This window comes from Mesoplodon bidens (assembly GCF_964165515.1).
Source record: "Mesoplodon bidens genome assembly, chromosome: 7".
Lineage (NCBI taxonomy): Eukaryota > Metazoa > Chordata > Mammalia > Artiodactyla > Ziphiidae > Mesoplodon > Mesoplodon bidens.
This window is the reverse complement of record NC_138164.1, coordinates 79,871,924-79,892,663: the sequence shown is the minus strand read 5'-3', so window position 1 is coordinate 79,892,663 and position 20,740 is coordinate 79,871,924. Positions and strand designations below refer to the sequence as shown.

Here is a 20,740-nt window from a genome sequence, read left to right as displayed (position 1 = left end):
AATTCTATCTAATCAATACTCCAGGATCAGTTAGTCTTCGGGCACTAATTCATAATGCCTTAACTCATAAGAGGCTGAAGAATAAATAGTATTGACTATGTACAGGGAGGGTCTTCATCCTTTTCAGCCGCTAATGTGTACATGCTCTGTCTAGTTAACTCTCTTCCAAGCTTCTTGGGAAGCTGAGTCTGTTATAAAACTATGGACTTAGCAAGGAAGGGTCTGGAGGGGAAATGCTTCTCTACTCCAGAGACAGACCAGAAATGTTCATGCCTCCCTTCCTGAATAGATGCTAAAAAACATGCAGAGTTCCTGTTCTCAGAATCTCCTTTCTCTAGACTCTAGGTCCAGCCGTCACCTGTCTCTTCAGGTATCTTGACACAACTGATGAAGCTCTGGATTCCTTCATTTTCATTCATAACCTCAACTCCCAGACCATACTTTAACCCTTCCAGCTCTGATCTAGAAACATTCTGAGGTCTAAGGCAACTTCATCATTTCATCCAAGATGTATGGATATTATGACCAATAGCTATATCGACAACAATTAACAGTTACTGGGCACTCACCATGTGACAGGCATGGGGATAAATGTTTTATCTTCATTAACTCATTGAATTGTCAAAACAACCCTCTGAGGTAGGTACTAATAATTAGCCCCATTGCATAGACAAGGAAGCTAAAGCTTTGGGTGGTAACTTGTCCAATATCACATGGTTGTTAAGCAGCGAAGCCAGGATTCAAGCCTAAGTCATTTGGACTCCAGAGCCTGCGCTCTTAACCATTAGGCAACACAGCCTCCAGGAGTGACCTTGATCCCCTCCTAAGAGCATCTCTGTGAACTCCTACTCACTGCATACAATCAATGAGGACAAGTGGTCATGAGTGCTTTCTTTGTTGAAATTTAAGCTTAAAAGCAATAGGTTTGGAGTGTAATTATTAGAAATCAAGCCATAATCTGGGAGTAAATAACAACAGAAAGAGACAATGAGAATTCTGTCTGAGAACCCATTTATAAAGGTCAAGGAGTCCACACTATATGGCTCATAGTGTAACATTTTGAAAAGCTCGTACTGTGTGACGAGTTTAGGTGAAATGCTGAACAAGACACAGAATCACACATAAGACCCTGACCACACTGGGAAGGCAGCCAAGAATTCTCGCCACCTCCACCCCAGGGTTGGGTGCCCTAATAAAGGCCCCAGAGAGGACCACCTCCCTCCAGAGACTGCTTGTCATTTCTCACACTGGGGGGGGTTTCCTAATGAATAAACAAATCAGAGTGTTTCTATAACTTGCTATGTGATTCAGAGTCAGTGAAGCAATAAGCCCTGGGTGCTCCAAATATTTCATGTCCCAAATAGCTTTTCAGAGAAACAACATGGAAAAGAAGTTCCAGGGCTTGTTTCACTGATCTAACCTTCTCGTGTTTTCTCACATATGATTCAAAATTTAAAAAAAAATCCAGATGGGAGTGGAAAAAGCTTGAGTTAATGTCGATCAAGAAGAAAATGGGAAAAAAATTAACATCACAGATAACCCCCCAAACCTCATTACAACCATCAGGATTCTCCCCCTTTAGATATTTTCCAGAATGGCTGATGCATTGTCAACAATTACTTTATTGAGCATTGTAAGATGCACAGCACTGTACATAGCTTTAAAATGTCAAATTGACTTTTGTCACACCCTCTGTAAAGGATTCCCCAATGTCCACGGTTTCGTGGTTTTTCCTGCTGTGCTTCAGGGCTCATGCTGCTAGTACCATTGCAGGCTTACGATGATGTGGTACATGGATCAACTGCACCATGTCCTCACCACTAGATGTTTGAACTCCTCAAACATGGGGTCCATGTATCGTCGACCTCTGCAACTTTGCTGTTCAAATACACGTTTGATGGATGAATGACTCAATGAATGACCAGTGTTTCACTCTAGTTCCTTCTCCTGACACCGTCGTCTGCATTTAGGGGCAAGTGCTGATGCGGAGAAGCAAACACTCAAAAGGCACAATGGAAAAGAAAAGTGTCCAAAGACATGTCTGATCCAGACTAGAAAATCTCCATAGTGATGAAGAGTTGGCTGACGTCCCCAAAGGCCTAAGAATATAATGGAGCCACAGAAAAATCTTCAAGCCAGAGATGGGGCTCATCAACCCAAACTCTCACCCAAAAGCCCAAAGTAGATCACTGGGAACAGGCCAGCAGTCCAGCCACCTGCCGGAGCCAGTGAACCAGAGGCACAGCCAATACCAGTGGTCCAGAACAAAGGGTCTCAGCCACTTAAACTTAGGGATATTTTTCTCTTTTCCAGATTTCAAAAAAGGACACACCATAATAAATAAATAAGATGCTAAACAACTGGAACTGAAAAGGAAGACATTTTCAAATGGTTCTCAAGCAGCAGTTCAAATACCTTGCTCCTTCCATGGTGCCAAGGGACTCAAGCTACCATGGATGCCCTCTTTGGGTCTTTCAGTATGCAAATAAGTACTCTGAGGGGATATCGAGTCCATGAGAGGCAGTAAGCATGATGGTATGCATGGATGGCTAGCTGTTTCATCATATAGGCCAAACCCATTTGATTCATCAGAGCCTAGTCTGTTTGATGGATGATGGAGAAAACTCTGCCCTGGTCCAGGGAGGCAGCTGGACCACAGATCTGACATCCCAGGTGTGATGGGACATATGCAGAAGACCTTGGCTCCTGATATGCCATCAGCTAGCATCAGGCCTCAGCTTCCTCATCAAATGAGGCTTTGGTCAGACCATCTCACTGGTCCCTTCTGAAATTCCCTTTCTTTCATCCAGCAGGATTCTAGACCCATCAGTACCAAGGCAAACCCTTGCTCCTCATGTACTTTCATGCTGCTAAAATGAAGGAAAGCCCGAATACAGATTTTTATACTCACTAACAGAAGTGTTGGTAAAATACTGCTTAAGAGTCTTAGGTAAACTGGTGCATAGCTCCCTATGACACGTTCGCAGTCTGGTGTCATACTACCTTACCTTGCATCACAAACTGATCAGGATGGCAGCTTGCTGGCTGCTCTTCCACTCTGGGTCCAATTCAATTATTTTTCTACAAAATGTAACTCTTATTACACTCACATTTCTTGTCCACCAACTTGATGCAAATGGTTGACCCACCCTTCTCTCCTTGTTGCCTTTCTGGACCCCAAGTTTCTGCATCAAACTTTCAGATGCATGGTGGCCTGCAATCCCAAAATCAGTAGTTTACCCTTGTTCCTTTTCTATTATACCCCACAGCAATTCTTTAGAAAACTCAGAAAAATCCAGGTGATTCCATCTTAGTTGTGGAAGGCAGAGCAAAGTCTGGGAGCTTCAGCTTCTTCCTGTTAATCATTTTCAGTGCAAGATTTAAAATGACAAGTGCTTAATCAAAAAATTGGGGATTAGCTCTCACAAAGAACTTGAATTAATGGGAGAGTTATGTTTTCTAGCCTCAAACACACTAAAAAATAATTTCCTGAGATAATGATTCTGAATCAGGGTTATCCATATGTAAACTTATATATAGGTATATGGATTTTTCTTTTTCCAAGATGGCCAGAAGAGTTTTTATTTGGGGGCTCTTTTTTATACCTTTATACCAAAGCAATCATTTAAGGACAGAAGTCAGAGTGTTTTACTACTTTCTACTTTTGGTATTGGGTACTTGTTTGAAGTGTAAGAAAGAATGATCTAGTATGTTGCATAATATGAATTTTCATATTAGCTTAACATGTAGGTCTTTGAGCTCTGTCTTCTCAGCCAGAGAGTTAATATATGTCAAGTTAATCCAAGCTTGGCTAAGGATACCCTCGGACCTACAGCACCTACTCAGAGCAGGGGTCTGACCTATGCACTCCCTTTTTTTTTTACCTGGGGGGACTGTACTATAGCATTCAAGGGGCAAATAATCTTAGTCCTTGCATTCAGAATTTGTTATGCCACGTTTGCCATAAAATGCTTATCATTACCTAAAAGGAAAAATGCAGCAAAATTCAACTTTGAAGAAAGAAAACAAAACAACCTTACAGGTCCTTGGGAGCCATGGAAAGCTAAGGGATATAGCAGATTCTGTGTCCTAAGAAAGTTATTTCAATAGGGAAACATGTCTTTACCTCACCAAGTCAGCTGAGTTGGGGAGAAAAAGAAGCAAAATGATAACAACTTGGTCAGGAATATTTATATCAGTTTTGCCTTAAGTCTCAGAGAGTAATAGAAGGAACAAGACTCCTTTCTACTTTTCTTGGAAAGCCTTTGGTTTAAAGTTGTCCTCCTTTCCTGTAATTTTTAATTATCACAAATGAACACCGGAGTCTCTCACATGGTCACCTGTATCAGAGTGAATAACTGAAGGTGACGGCTTGGAAGTTCACCCACATCACAGCAGGCGACCTACACATAATCTCACCTTGAACACTTCTCTTGGGTGAAGTCAAAATTGTATCATCTTCCTTTGCAAAAACAGGCAGCACCCCCCACCAAAGGCCAAAATATTACAATAATTGACAGTGAACAGAAACCCATTATATAGGCAAAATATTCCAGCTTTCTCTATTAAAAAAAATCAAATTCACTGTGACTGGGCACTCAGTTTTTTTTTTTCTATAACTCCCCAGGATTGTCAAAAGTAATCTTGTAGCCAATCTGCTTGCCCACAGTAAAAATGACCTGAAACAGGCCACCCATGGTGCCAAAAGCAGTGTCAAAGAACAGAGAGATGATGCCACCAAGGCCCATTGCAATGTCCCTGCACACAATTGGAACTGCGCCTATGGTGTACACAGGAAAAGTAGCCACATCCACAAGGACTCGGACAGGGATGCCCACGATACGGCAAACAACCTTCAGCAGGCAACAAAGGATCCGGAGAATGGCCCTGGTGATCCTGACCATGACTTTGAGTACCTTCCAGGGAATGCTGGCCAACTCCTCCCCAATGGCCAAGAAGTAGGAGACGGTGGCTGACCCCAGGCGGTAAAGACAAATTTCTAGACCATGAGTCACCTGTTTGGTGACATACCACAGGAAATATACAAGGTACTTCAGGATTCTGACTGCAAGGAAATAAATTAATTGGCAAAGCTTGATGAATGGGGTAGCAGTGAAGCCCAAGAGTTTTCCCAAAAGGCTACTCCTTTCCCCAGATGCCTCTGGAGGCAGCAGAGTGGACCTGGGACTCCTTGTGCTGGAGAGGGTCCCAGAGTCCCCTTCAGAGTCTACCCTCCGCTCCTCATCCTGGACTTGGTTGACCATTTCCAGGATTTTTTTCATCTTCTCTGTGTCTTGTTCACTTTCCCCACAGTTGTTCTGGAACAGCTGAGGCTTGAATGGAAGCAGTTTCTCAAGTTCTTTCACCATCACATCTTCTACGACCTCCCGGTCCCCGGTGTGCTTGACAAAGCCCATGGCCCAGCCTCCTCCAGGGACAGCACAACAGGCTGCCAGCCAAACAAACTCCGGGATGGTCACTTTGTCTTTGACCTTGAGGTCTGAGGGCACGGCACCTGCGATGATGTAGAGCTCTTCCCCACTGCCACACTGTGGGCTCAGGGCCCGGTCCATTAGGCTGTTGAGATTCACATACCACCGTTTCTGGAAGGATGGGGTCATTGGAGCTGCATTTGTGAGAGTGAATGTGGCCGTGTCGGGGTCACTGCTGAGGGAGAACGGGTACAGCTGTCCTGTCTGGTAATCAGAACCCAGGTAATCTGCATGCAAGGCTTGCTTGCTTCCAAGATTGTTCACAGAGCTGACGGCATCAGCCTCATCCATCACCTCCTCAAGGCTGCTGTCGGGGTCATCAATCTGAAAGAAGAAAGCGAGGTTGAGATGCGTCCCTGTTCACAGCAGACAGGGTGTCCTTGGATCATTCTGCCAAGACTCGAGCAAAGGCCCTATCACACCAACACTTGCAAGGCTTAGGTTTGGAAGTGTACACACACTTCATTCTAATATCCCACAGTCCTGGTGTCTGAAAGCATCTTTCAAATAGGCTGTTTCCTATTTCACTCTCTGTGTACACTCCACTCCTGCCCTGCAGTAATACCCCATCACACACTCACAAATACACCATCAGGACATTGGTTTTCAGTCTGCTGTGGCTTTATAAATTTCATAGCCCTTTTTGGGAATATTTTTCCATGAGATTCAAATCGATTTAAAAAATGAAAACAAGGGGAAAAGTAAATCTCAGCAGGCCCATAAAAATCATAACTGTAATTCAGATAGTCAGCCACCAATGTTAGCTGCAATTTAAAGAACATATTCTTAAATGAAATTTCCATACTTTGGGATATACGAAAAACATTCAACTCTAATCAGAGCACTTAAATCAAATGCGGTGGGGGGGGCTTCCCTGGTGGCGCAGTGGTTAAGAATCTGCCTGCCAATGCAGGGGACACGGGTTCGAGCCTTGGTCCGGGAAGATCCCACATGCTGCGGAGCAACTAAGCCCGTGCGCCACAACTACTGAGCCTGTGCTCTAGAGCCCGTGAGCCACAATTACTGAGCCTGCACACCTAGAGCCTGTGCTCCGGAACAAGAGAAGCCACCGCAATGAGAAGCCCATGCACCGCAATGAAGAGTAGCCCCCACTCGCCACAACTAGAGAAAGCCCACACGCAGCAACGAAGACCCAATGCAGCCAAAAATAAATAAATTAAAAAATAAATAAAGTTTAAAAATAAATAAATAAATCAAACAGGGGAAAATGTATAGATTATTGTCAGTTATTAGATACTTCTCAGGCCAAGCTAAAATTAGACCAACTTCTCTTCGAATTTCATCTCCTCATAATATTTGCTATCATTAGCAATGCATTTTCTGTCCAGGCCAATCTAGCTATGTGTTACATATCAATAATGATCAATATATACATCCCTCTTGGTTCTGTTTGTTTTTTCTTTTCTTTTTAAATTCAGCAGTATAATACATACTTTCACTTTGCCAATCTGAAAAGATGAAAGGAAGGAGCTCAGGGTTAACCTAGAACTCTATTTTTTGCTCCCAAACTAGACTGTAAATTCCTTGACACCAGGGACCCTGTATATAGGACCCAGTCAAGGACTGACACCTACTAGAATCTCAAGGCACTCTTGTTAATCTGAGAGGGCCATCAATGCAGTATTTATAATAGCAGGAAGTTGAATCAACCTACACTTTCAAAAACTGGGAACAGTTAAATAAATAGTGTTATATCCATTAAAGAAATATCTCAAAGTCATTAAAAAGCACTTGTAATAATGGGGAAATATGTGCTATAATGTTGAAAGGAAAAGGCAGATTATAAAATTAAATGATAACAATTTTTTTTAAATTCTAAAAATAGGCATGAAAAAACCTTGGAAGGAAACACATGAAAACGTCCACAATGGTTGTTTGACTCCCGAGGGTGAAGGTGATACTTTTTTTTCCCCTCTATTTTCTTGTTTCTCTCCCTGTACCTCTCCTACCCACATCAACCCACAAATTATTTATATGTTATTTTCACAAGGAAAAAACAAAAAAGAAACGAATTAAAATAAGTAAATTCTTACTGATTGATTCCCTAGGTTTAGACTTGCTAAACCTGTCTCTAAACCCAAGGGAGTCAAGGTCATGTGATTGTTGCACCTCCTGTCGGGAGGGCAACCAACCCTGCATTTCTCCAGCTCTGCAATGGCAAATGTAGGCATGCTCATGCATGTATGTGTAGGGTTAGCAGGGCAACAGATGAGCAAGTTGTTATGAAAGCAAGACTATTCACTGAAGTCTAACGGTGAAGTAAGCCATAGCCTCACCCTTCAAGGTTGTTCTGTCCTTTCCCCCAGTCTTAGAATTAGAAATACTCCTGGGGGCTTCCCTGGTGGCGCAGTGGTTGAGAGTCCGCCTGATGCTGCGGGGGACGCGGGTTCATGCCCCAGTCCGGGAGGATCCCACAGTGCAGCGGAGCAGCTGGGCCCGTGAGCCATGGACGCTGAGCCTGCGCATCCGGAGCCTGTACTCCGCAACGGGAGAGGCCACAACAGTGAGAGGCCCACATACCGCGCAAAAAAAAAAAAAAAAAAAAGAAATGCTCCTGGATGGTCTCCACTCCTACCACATCCTCACAGGACAGAAATAAGCAGCACATTCATTTTGCAGAGCGGTTGCCGCTGCTCTTCTATAGCTGAAAGATACACCCCATGGAAATATCAACTTCATTCCTGAATCATGAGATCAAGATATGGCAGAGCCAAGATTATGGAGTCTTGGGTGGAAGGTCAGGAATTTTATGATGCATGTTTCTCCATGGTTACTAGGGAACTGTGTCTGCATTTAGCCTGGTGTAGCTGCTTTATCCCATCTAGCAGAAGTCTGGAGCTGGTTTTTTAATTGGTAGCTGTGTGACAGAGCACAGGTCAACACAGTGTTTCGTCTTCTGCTCGAGAGCCACCCAGGGATGAAATAATGCCTACAAGGACAGAAGGTAGGCTGGAACACGAGAAAAGAGAGATTCTTGGATGAGCAAGGGGAAGGAACAAAAGAGAGCCAGGCAGGAAGAGAAAAGGGGAGGGAAAAAAGACAAGGGGAAGACAAAAAGAAAGAGAGGGAGACGTGTGTGTGCGAGTGTGTGTGTGTGTGTGTGTGTGTGTGTAAGAGACAACACACTATCCTGCTCTTAGGCGGAAACCAGGACTGTGGGTTGATTTACTCCCAAACTTCAGAGCATGGTCTCCCAGCTGCCAAGGTCAGAGGAGACTGAGCTGGTTGCTTCTGCATCTTCTCATGCCACTTGAGTTCAGGGGGCTGCCATGGTTAAGCCTTTTCTGCCCACAGTTCGCAGGTACATGGGAAATGGGCCAGTATGAACTGAAGTGGTTAGGAAGGCCAGGGCCCAATTCCACAATGGGCCCTGTGCACCTCCCTGCCCTGGGCCTCCCTAGGCAAAGCAGAAACTAAACAATATGCTCTGGATGTGCAGGCAGAAGAGAGCACATCTTCCCTCCCCTTCCCCTTGATTTCTTCAGAACCCCATATCCATGGTCACTGTATTCTTATGAACCCCAAATTTGGCCCTATGGTTTGATGACAAGGTAGACTATAGTGTTTGAAATCAAAACAGAATGCCTGAATTCTGTACATACATAGTGATATAACAGGAGGTCAAGAACTAATTTTTTTTTAACTGCCAAGTAAATGCTTTCAATATAACATTCTACAGAAGGTATTTTTTATCTGATTTTACAAATGGGGAAACTAAAATACGGAAAGATGAAGGAACTTTTCAAAAGATATTCAATAATTAGCAGGACAGGATCTGAACTGAGGTCAGTCTTTTTATTCCTAAGGTACATGTTCTTTATTACTAAGCCATATTTTCCCCCATCTTAAAGAACACTGCTGTACCAGTTTTCTCCACCAGAGAGTAAAAAAAAAAAAACACTGAAGTCTCCTTTTCTCTCTGTGTCACAGAATAAATGAAGTTCCTTAAGGTTGCAGGGAGAGAAGCTGATGTCTGAGCTCCTGGGATTGCAGTCCCCAGAATGGAGAGAGAGTGGAAAGGAGAAGGTAAAAGGGCACATGTACAGGCTGGCCCTCATGCTTCCTTTCTGCCTTTACCCAGAGCACATGGAAGCTGAGCCTCTAGCTTCACAGTCTAAGAAATGTGGCAGCACAGGCAGCAGGCAACTGGCCAGAGTAGTTTCTAGAGTACTACTACCCTTAGAAACTGGTCAGCTGGCTGGTTCCCCCAGAAGCACTGTTCCTATTAGCACCTCACTTGGCTTGCTGTTTTTCTCTACATCAGCAGCTGTAACAGAGAATAGTAAACACAGCAAAACTTTATGGAGGAAGACTGTGTCAGGCATTCTAGGCTTGTCTTGTCTGGCCATAGTCCAATACACTAATGTACATAATGTATATAAATTAGTATGGATGCTACCAGTCAAAATTAAAACATAAAATAAATAATAGAGAAATTTCCCAAGGCTTATCTAATACAGTCTTAAATCTCTGACAAAAATACCAAAGAATGTTTTATGAGACCACATACTGATCTTCAATGAACCCTCTATTCTCTCCTTTGAGGATCCAATTACATCAAAGCCTCTCCTTCTATCCTTTTAGTGACTTATGTTCTTTTTCATACTTTATACCTTATTAACTTTCTATATTGCATTCCAGGTGAGTCCCTAGATCTATCTTCCAATTCACTAAATCTCTCTTTAGCTATGTTTAGCTTACTGCCTACATTGTTGAGGTGTTTTTCTTTTTGTTTTTCATTTCAATGAATCGTCTTTTCTTTTCTAGCATTTCTATTTGCTTCTATTTCATAGTCTCCTTTTTTATTTATTTTTCCTCTCTTGAGGAATTCTTTTTTATCTTTCAATAGTTTAGACATTCTTAAAGTCCCTTTAAGATCTATTTTATTTGGTTTTTCAGTTTATTTTGTTGCTCCTATTGGTTGACTTCAAGCTGGTATGTATACTTAAGTGCTTTGCAGTGTTTGTTCATAAGCTTGTCTTCATAAGAGGTCCATGATGTTTTGTTGAAAACAAAAAAGGCAAAAATGAAAACAAAACCCAATCTAATAGGATTGCTTTCACAGTTGCCTCTGCCAGAGCCCTAAAGAGTTCAATGATTCTGGACTAGTTTCTGAGTTATCTTCTCAGTTCAGGGTTTCCACATGGAGAAAGCAGTGCACATTTGGACCCATACAAAAGAAAGATGATGGCTTTAAGCTTATTTCTGGAGGGTGACTATTTCCACTAATGACATGATGTGGGCAGCTACTTCCTATAACAACTTTCAGGTAGTTTTCATGTCTGGTTCACCAGTGCTGCAACAGTTTGCCAGCCCCCAACTTTACCTGGTGAGCCTAGTTCCAGACCCATGTCATGAATAGGTTATGTAATCTTGATTCCTGTCCCCAGGCAGGTTAGAGCCCTAGTCCCTACCATCCCTATGGCTTCCCACATACAGCTTTGGCTATTGATTTCTTATATATTTCTGGCACCTGAAAATTCTTCTTACTTTTTTGCTGAAATACGAATTTAATTTAAATACATATATATAATTTTTTTAAGAAGATGTTGGGGATAGGAGTTTATTAATTAATTTATTTATTTTGCTGTGTTGGGTCTTCGTTTCTGTGCGAGGGCTTTCTCTAGTTGTGGCAAGCGGGGGCCACTCTTCATCGTGGTGCGCGGGCCTCTCACTATCGCGGCCTCTCTTGTTGCGGAGCACAGGCTCCAGACACGCAGGCTCAGCAGTTGTGGCTCACGGGCCTAGTTGCTCCACGGCATGTGGGATCTTCCCAGACCAGGGCTCGAACCCGTGTCCCCTGCATTAGCAGGCAGATTCTCAACCACTGCGCCACCAGGGAAGCCTCTATATAATATTTTTTAATACAACATTTCTATGTGTTTGTAGTGGAAGGAGAGGCATTCAACATCTGCCCAGAAACTTTGTTTTTCCCCGTCTAAGGTTTATAAAGTTTCTCCTAAAGTATGCCTTGTTTCCTTTTATAACTTATTATGTATTTATCATACCCAAATTTACTTACTCTGCTTAAATCTCTTTTTTTCTATTTAGACCACCTACTGGATACCTGTTTGGTGTAAGTAGAACAGTATCTTCCAACACCTTTACTGATGTGTCAAGAACTTTACAGGCTGAAATCTCTCACTAAGAATAGGATATAGGGACTCCCAGACCTTTGCCAAATCACATCAGCCAGCTTACAATCTGATTCTGTCTGGTTTTTGTTTGTTTATTTTTACCAATTCCTTTGCATTATCTATCACCTATAATTCTCTTGTCTGTTCATGTAGGCATTTCTGTCTTACTGAAATTTATTTCCATTGATTTTGTATTTGCAACTTAGAGTCATTTAAAAAATGGATATTCCATTATGAAATCACTTTACCATATAATTTATGAAACATTAAATCCCAGGTCCTTATAATAGTCTGCTAACTGATCTCCACTGAGAGAAATGTCCATGATGATTTCTACTTCCTGTCTTAAAACCAGTTTTTTAACTTATGACAAAACTTTCTTTTGATCTCAAGATGACTAATGTTCTAATGTCATTTGTTAAAGAGTCATCTGAAAATCTAAATAAAATTGGTATAGCAGCTCCCCCTCATCATCATGCTTCCTAACTCTACAAAACAGCCATTATGTCTTGGTAGGCTCTCACTTTCTGAAGGAATGGCAAAGTGTGTCTGTAACTAAAATACCTGATTCGTGTATGGAACACTGTACTAAAAATAATAAGAATATTTGATTTAAAAGTCTAATATATTCTTCGAGACACTGTCACATAAAGGGCAGGTGTTTTTTTCCATGCTCTCTGCAGACACAGTTTAAGGATCTGCTCATAGTAATTACAGTAAATTACTGACAACACTGCTCCCTAAAGACAAAAATACAACTATGATGTAAGATGTAATTCAGATTACAATTTCTGGGTTGCACTTGCCCTTTTGCAGGCACCACTAATCTTTCTCTTTGGTTTCCCAGCGGAATCGCTGGATGAAGGGACAGGCACAAAGCTCTCTGTGTAATCCACCTCCCTGTTGACCTAGTCCTCCGGGGCTGCCGATATAATTTGATACAGTTCTTGGGTTTAATGGAAAATTTTTTTTTCCTAATCACAACATGCTAGGTAGGTTTTAGAAGAATGAGTGCTCCCCAACCACCAGCATCCTGCCCCATAAATAATCTTATAAAAAAAATTCCTCTTCAAATTTAGTACCAAAAAAAAAACCCAAAACTGTTTCTCTCTCTCAACGAGTTGGTCTGTTTCCTTTAACCAGACAGTCAAAGCTATTTACACCCATGGGATTTCTTTTTTGCTTTGAAATTAAATGGAAGGAGACTTTCAATTTTCCTGCTAAGATGCATGTAAGAAAAGTAGACTAATAGAAAATTGAGGAGAGCTGGAGGGAAAATAGGTACCCATTCAACAATATGTATTAAGCATATTTATGTGTGATCACTACTGTAGGAGAAAGCAGTAGGACTGGTAATAATAACACCACCAACACTTATCAAGTACTATATGCCAGGCCCTATTCTAAGAATTTCACTTGTACTAAATCAGTAAGTGGCTGCACTAAGTATTCACTCATCTAAACTCATGAACACTAGGTACTTTTATTATCACATTTTGACAGGTGGAGAAACTGAGGCACATGAAGATTAAGTAGCTTACTCAAGGTCACACAGTTAGTGGGTGGTGATGTCATGGCATGAACTCAGGAAGTCCATCCCCACAGCTGCTGCTCTTAATCACTGCTTCATATGCCTCAAAATAGGCCTCCACATCAAGAAACTCATGATCAACTTAAGGAAACAAGATACGGATACATACAAAGTTAAATAGGAAACCAAAAAACAACAACAGTGCAATGCAGATAAAGTTCGGTGCCAAATAAATGTGATGAAGAAAAAGAGCAATTGGATCCAGAGGAAGGAGGGGCACAATAAATGAGGTCAGAGAAGATATCTTACTTTTTGGAGAAAACAAAAGCTGAGGCAGGGTTAGAAGGATGTGCAAGACTTTGATAAACTTAGAAAAATAGAAAGGTCAGTAAGGCTTAACCAGACGTCTACACAAAGGCTTGAGGGCAGAGACAAGCAGCCTGTGAAAATGCGACTCTGAGTAAGGAAAAGTGAAAGGTTTAATTGGAAGGGATAGCAGGGGGCCAGACTATAAATGATCTGACATAACAGATAACTAATCATAGAATAATTATAACTGCGACTCATAGAGCGCTCTCTACGTAGCAGGCACCGTGTTAAGTGTTTTACAGAACGTATCTTTTTAAATCCTAACAGGATCCCTATTACCTCCTTTGTAGAAGATGTAACTGAGGCTCAGTCATTGAGTAGCATGCGGATGTCACACTTTCAGTGAGTGAGTGTGAGGTCGCAAACCCACATGGTGTGACCTCAGCGACCTTAACGCACTACTGTTCCATTCTGCTTTCTGTGTGTTTTCAATGCTATGCTTCCAAGTCTAAACTTGACCTGTATACAGGGGACATTCCCTGATGGCTTCTGAGGCTGGAGCGTCATTAGGGATGTATAATTCCAGGGAGATATACACCTGCCAGCACTGGCCAGGAAAGCCTGGACCACAAGGCAGCTGAGGGAATGGATAGGGAAGGACATGTGTGAGATTCTGGAAGGAAGGAGCATCGGGATGTGGAGGCTGATGCAGGAGGGTCCGTGGAAGGTAAAAGATGATGTCCAAGGCTGGAGCCAAGGTCACCTGGAAATGAGGGGCAGTGGAGGGAAACTGGACAGGCTGATCTTTAGAGGAGACTACACTGACGGGCAGAAACATTTGATAGCAGCTGGAGATACAGAACTGGAGCTTGGGCACAAAGGTGAGGTTGGCCGCAGAGGAGTAACAAAGGCTCAACCTGATGCACACACTTTCTGGGGTCCGGGCACTGTGGTGTGACTCACATAAGATTTGCACTGTACGGGACTTCCCTGGTGGTCCAGTGGGTAAGACACGCTCCCAATGCAGGGGGCCTGGGTTCGATCCCTGGTCGGGGAACTAGATCCCACATGACACAACTAAGAGTCCACGTGCCACAACTAAGAAGTCTGCATGCTGCAACTAAAAGATCCCATGTGGGACTTCCCTGGTGGCACAGTGGTTAAGAATCCGCCTGCCCATGCAGGGGACACAGGTTCGAACCCTGGTCCGGGAAGATCCCACATGCCATGGAGCAACCAAGCCCAAGAGCCACAACTACTGAGCCCGCGTGCCACAACCACTGAAGCCCACGCACCTAGAGCCCGAGCATTGCAATGAAGAGTAGCCCCTGCTCACCACAGCTAGAGAAAGCCCACACGTAGCAATGAAGACCCAATGCGGCCAAAAAAAAAAATCCCATGTGCCTCAACAAAGATCCCGCGTGCCACAACTAAGACCTGGCACAGCCAAAATAAATAAATAGATAAAAATAAATAAATCTTAAAAAAAAAAAAGACTTGCACTGCAGTGCATGTAAACCCGTGGTGCCTTGTGGACAATGAGAAGTGAACCAATGGATGTTTCTATTGATATTTTAATAGTTATGCATTTATGTTTAACGTGTTCTGGGAAGATATAACCAGCATTTCTTACACATGATTTCATGGATATGATTATTTAGGATAAGACTAAATTTATTTTCCAATGAGTTGATTTAAAGTCAATGCAAAGACCAAATTTCAAGTAAATGGTAGTACAGGAGGACTCTTGTGAAGCAGGTCTGCAAATGACTATCATTTAGAAAACACTGCACTGCTGCATCCCATTGGCTCTTCATACAACCCTACCACGTGTAAGTATTATCAACATCTCCATTTTACACACGGGAAAATGAAAACTCAGGTAAGTGACAGCTACAAGCTCACCCAATTTATAAGTGGCACAGCCAAGCCTACGCCCAGCATCGCAGAATCAAAAGCTCCTAGCCCTGCCCATGCCTCTAGGTGAAGAAGGGAGGCCCAAAGCCACAGGGAAGCCACACTAGAGGATCGGGGAGAGGGGAGGGAGGGGATGAAGGGGCAACTGGGAAACTGATGGCGCCTAGGAGAATTAATCTTCTAGTGTCACATGAAAGTCAAGGGAGGACAAAGCTTCTCCTAGAGGAGGATCACAGTGTGTGGCACCTGCTGGGAGAGGAAAGGGAAGGATGGAGACAAAGGCTTTGATGCTTTAAGTGTCACTAGTGAGGCTTCAAAGGGCGATTTCCACAGGGGGCTCAGGAAGGAAGACAGGTGGTGGAAGTGACTGGATATGGGCAAGAGGAGGCTGCAGACAGACCTCCGTTTGAGAAGTTTTTATGTAAAGGCAGGAGAGGAACACAGCCTTAGCTGGAGAAGCAGGGCTTACAGGTTTAAGCCAAGATTGTCCTCCAGCCCCCCACCTGCATCCAGGGAAGAGGAGGCATTGGGAGGGTGGGGCTACCTAGGTCTCCGTACAAGGGAGCATCTTGGGGCTTGAGAGCATGTCATGGGGACGATGACAAGGTGACGGGCTGGAGGGGCAGGGGACCAGTGAACAGAAGCCCCTGTCCCTGAGGGTTCCTGGGCTGCGAAATCCACGCACACCTCAGGGACCAACGTCACCTGGTACAGATTTGGCATGGGGGAATTTGTCACTGGTTGGGGCGGGGGGAAAGGAAGCTGCTGTGGACAGGGGCAGTGTTCTGCAGGACACAAACATGAAGCTTCGGCGCTTGTCAGTGTCCGGATGGGACGGGGCCAAGGGCTGCAGGTGACAGCTAATGGCCCTGCTGATGTGAGGGGGCCAAGCAAGTACAGTGAGAAGCAAGACTGGCTCGGGGCACATGGGGACGGGGAGAAGACTGGGTGCGTTGTGTCAGCAGCTAGCAGGGGGAGGGGTCGGGGTGGCCCTGCTGCTGAAGAGCGACTGCCAGGAGTGCGGACAGTGCTGAGGAGTGTGGAACATGAGGGGACCATCCTGCTGGGCAGGCTGATCTCCAAAGACAAAGTGGGGAAGAGTCTGCCCTTTACACCAGTGAGCTAATTGAGACGCATTGAAAGAATTATCTCCCTTGAGCTCCACAAGAACCTACACATGCGCATATGATTTCCTCCAACTTGCAGACAAGAAAGGAGGGGCTCCAGAGAAAATAGACTGTCCTCTAGTTCTGCTCCAGGATTTCCCCCTGGGAAAGTTGGTCCTCGAGAAGGATGATCAAAATGGTGGTGAAACTTTGCACTGATTCGCCCTGGGAAGGGTGGAGTTTCCTTCCTCGGCAGAATCTTAGGCTGAAGCTAGATAAGCACATGCTGGGAATGATTCAGACAAGATCCTGTGATGGGGGAGACCTAGTGAGCTCCTATCTAACTCTGTGGGGACAGAGAGGCTATTTCCTTTGGGGTTTGTTTTATTTTTCAACCAGAGTTAAATCATTAGACGAGTTGAACAGTGGGTGTTCCAATTTTGTTTCTGCCGTGTGAACTGTGATACACACACACACAGAGACATTAAAGAGGTGCTGTCACCCTGTTGCCCATCACCAGGTGGGTCAGAGGGCCCCCCCTTACAAGGAACTAAAACTGCAGCTGAAATCGGAACATCAGATAATCTTATCAGAGCTGGAGCTGGACGCTGCAGCCAGGCCCGCTGCACACCCCCACAAGTCAGAATGAACTAGATCTGAGGACCCACCACGAAAAATACCCAGCTTGGGAAAGAGCTGCCTTTCAGAAAAGAAACGGGAGGCCAGAGGGGCCACAAGAGCCACGGAAGGACGTTTGGAGAGGAATAAACCACCAGGCCTTTCAGCTCACAGGAAAGGCATAAGCAGAGTTCCGACCCACCCATTTAAGAAAAAAAAAAAAAAACCTCCCTGCTTGGCATCTAAAATATTCTTTATCCTCTTGGGAACAAAAACAGCTTTAGAAGAATTAGAAGGATGCTTTTTCCTTTTTTTTTTTTTTAAGGAATGAGAAATGCAGGGCTTTCCATTTCCTGAACAGCTTTCCTCCCCCTGAATCACCCTTCCTCTGGGCTCCCCAAGCTGCCCACACACCTCCCTGCCTTTGGGGAGGCGCAGCTGTCCTTGTGCTGTGCACATCGTAGGCGCGTGGCACATGTCTGTGGGGGGTGAACCGTGCAGAAGGGAGACAAACGGCCTAAGAGTTCTCTCCTCCTAAGTCGGAAGGTGGTGGAACAGAGGAGGGAATGAAAGGATGCTCCACTTCCATTTCAGACCTTCCTTTGTCTTCAGAATTGGAAAAAAGAAAAATGAAAGGGGGGAGGTTCAAAAAAAAATACCCCAACCCTAAACTGGCACTGGGTATAGGCAAGGGAGGCCTGAGAAGAGGCCAGGGGGTGGCCTCGAGAGCAAACAAATTCCCGTGGAACGCCTCCAGTTGCTCCTCCCCGGAGCCTGAGAAAGTGCGCCGGCGCCTTTAAGACCTCTCCAGACCTCCGATACCTTCTCAAGTTACAACACCCCTGGTCATCTTCCTCTTCACTCACTGAAGCCAGTTTTCCATTCTGTGCTCTTGTTTTCTTTTCCAGAGCAATTATTCTTAGCATTTGACAATGTGGTACAGAATTCAAACAAGTCAGTTAAACTGAGACATCTCCATTTCTAATTTTTTCCACCTTCTGTGTTCAGAGATCAGAGGTTCTTAGAATCACCTGGAAGCTTTAAAAAGCTTGAGTGGGGGGTAGTGCTTGGAGATCAGCACGATGGGTTTTTTTTAAGTTTTCCAGGTGATTCTAAATGGAGACCCCCTGGGCTGGATCCCTATCAGATTCTCCTTTGTCTCTGGTGGAATTAAGCCCCTGCCTGGACACTTATTACAAGAAATTAGTGATATTTCCTTAAATCTAGAGTTCTCCAAATTCAGTTTGTATTAGAAGCAACTTGGTCCCTGGTCGGAGAACTAAGATCCCTCATGCTGCGCAGCGCGGCCAAAAAATAAAAAATAAATCATGTAAACACGTATATTTGGGCTTCCCTGGCGGCGCAGTGGTTGAGAGTCCGCCTGACGATGCAGGGGACACGAGTTCGTGCCCTGGTCCGGGAAGATCCCACATGCCGCAGAGCTGCTGGGCCCATGAGCCATGGCCGCTGAGCCTGCGCGTCCGGAGCCTGTGCTCCACAATGGGAGAGGCCACAGCAGTGAGAGGCCCACAAACAAAAACGTAGATTTGTGTGCTTCACACCAGAGGTGTATTCTGTAGGCCTGGGGTGGGGCTCAAAAGTGCTTTTTTTTTTTTTTTTTTTTTTTTTTTTGGCTGTGTTGGGTCTTCGTTGGTGCGCACAGGCTTTTCTCTGGTTGCGGCGAGCAGGGGCTACTCTTCGTCGCGGTGCACAGGCTTCTCACTGCGGTGGCTTCTTTTGTTGCGGAGCATGGGCTCTAGGCACGCAGGCTTCAGTAGTTGTGGCACACAGGCTCAGTATTTGTGGCACACAGGCTCAGTAGTTGTGGCTTGCGGGCTCTAGAGTGCAGGCTCAGTAGTTGTGGCACACGGGCTTAGTTGCTATGCGGCATGTGGGATATTCCCGGACCAGGGCTCGAACCCGTGTCCCCTGCATTGGCACGTGGATTCTTAACCACTGTACCACCAGGGAAGCCCCAAAAGTGCATTTTTAACCACCACCCCAAGTGATGCTGATGCAGGGGGTCCATGGACAGCAGTGAAACACAATTGCTTACTACATCATTTCTGGTAGTGGCCCAGCTGGGCTTAATTTATTCACACGCTATTAATACTTTCCAAGAGGTATTGTCCACAAATCACAAGAGCTGGGATGATAATGCCAAAAAGGAGAATAAAGTACTATAGGGCCATTCGGATCCTCCACCCATCAGAGCAGCTAATATTCTGATCCCCAAAATGGATAAACATGAATTTCCTGCCTTATTCATATGTGAAGTGAGAAGTCTCTTTTTGTTTATTTATACTTTTTGGGTCATATCTCACTGCTCTTTCTAACATCTTCAGTAGCATCCTATACTTCTGGGTTAAATGACAAACTAGCATAGTCATGACTCCCCCCGTCCCCAATTTCTCCAACCTCCTCTCTCAAGTCTTCCCTTATGTTCAACCAGCAAAAGACAATCCCTGTCCCCCAACGGAGTCAGTTACATGGTTGTGATGTAAATGCTTCCCTGCTTCCCTCTGTACTGCCGTCCATATCAACGCTGGTGGAGGGGGGCCTTCACCATTCCCCTCCGCTACTTATATCCTAGCTGGGTGCCCGGGTCCAGCTCCAACCTCACCGCTCCTGCGTTGGGTGGTCTCCTTTGGCCCCCCAGATCCACTCTCCACTCTCTCCTGTGCTCTGCTCTGTGTCCCAGGAGGCTGATTTCTAGGGACCACATCATCTGAGCTCTCTTGCCCTCTGGCTTCTGACTGGGGCAGCCAGTGGGAGGGCAGAAGAGAGAGGATGTATTCCCTTGCTCCTTCCCACCTGGCTGCTGTGGTCCTGGCTCTGGCTGAGTTCCTCTGCAGTCACAGCTCTCCCCAGGCTCCCCGCTGACCCCACAGGCCTGGGATGGTGACAGCTTCCTGCGATGGCTAGGCCCTGGGTACTTTACCATATCTTGTTGACTCCCTTAATTCTCGGCAAATAGTTTCTTCATTCAATTCTGTCAGTTAAATTACTTTGAGAGTTCCACCTGTTTCCTTCCCAGACCCTGGCTGATACAGCCTCAGTAAGAGCCTTCCCAAGACCCCAGCTCACCCAGTCCTAGGATATCACACCCACCTCGGGGCCTTTTGTAGCATGAATTACACACATGGTTGGTATGCAGAATGGGCTCTGTTGAGCAGTGAGGGTCCCTTGAGTAGTCTAATCTGGCTGCCCACTCTGGGCTCTCCCAGCCAACCAACCACCAGGTATGCCAACCCTGTCAGCCAATGCACCACATTCAACCCCTACTTCTAAATTAACCAAGTACTTCTGACACTATCTCTAAAAGACTGGTGGTATTTCTTAGCACATGACCCTTTCCTACCCACCTCCTTGCCAGGCATAACCAAGGGACAGCCAGCCTGGTAGGGACAGCAGCCTACCAGATGGCTCTCTTGGGTTCTCGATCCAAGGAGCTCAAAGCCTGACAACAGTCAGGGTGTGAAGGTTGCTAGACGGATGTTAGGACTGGCAGCCAGCCTGACCCATGGGAAAGCAGAAGAACTGGTTAAGAGAGAAAAGACAGAGGAGGGTGGGAGAAAGATCCTGAAGACTCTATGGGACTGTTTGATT

General features: G+C 44.8%; 1 protein-coding gene across 1 annotated transcript in view; it reads right to left on the bottom strand.

Moving 5' to 3' along the window:
• Positions 1–1,604: 1,604 nt before the first annotated feature.
• ENDOD1 (endonuclease domain containing 1) overlaps positions 1,605–20,740 on the bottom strand; it is a 30,943-nt gene continuing 11,807 nt past the window's right edge. The window contains exon 2 of the mRNA XM_081238787.1: positions 1,605–5,816. Coding sequence (XP_081094913.1) covers positions 4,614–5,816 — 1,203 coding nt within the window. The 3' untranslated portion in view covers positions 1,605–4,613. The remainder of the gene's footprint in view (positions 5,817–20,740) is intronic.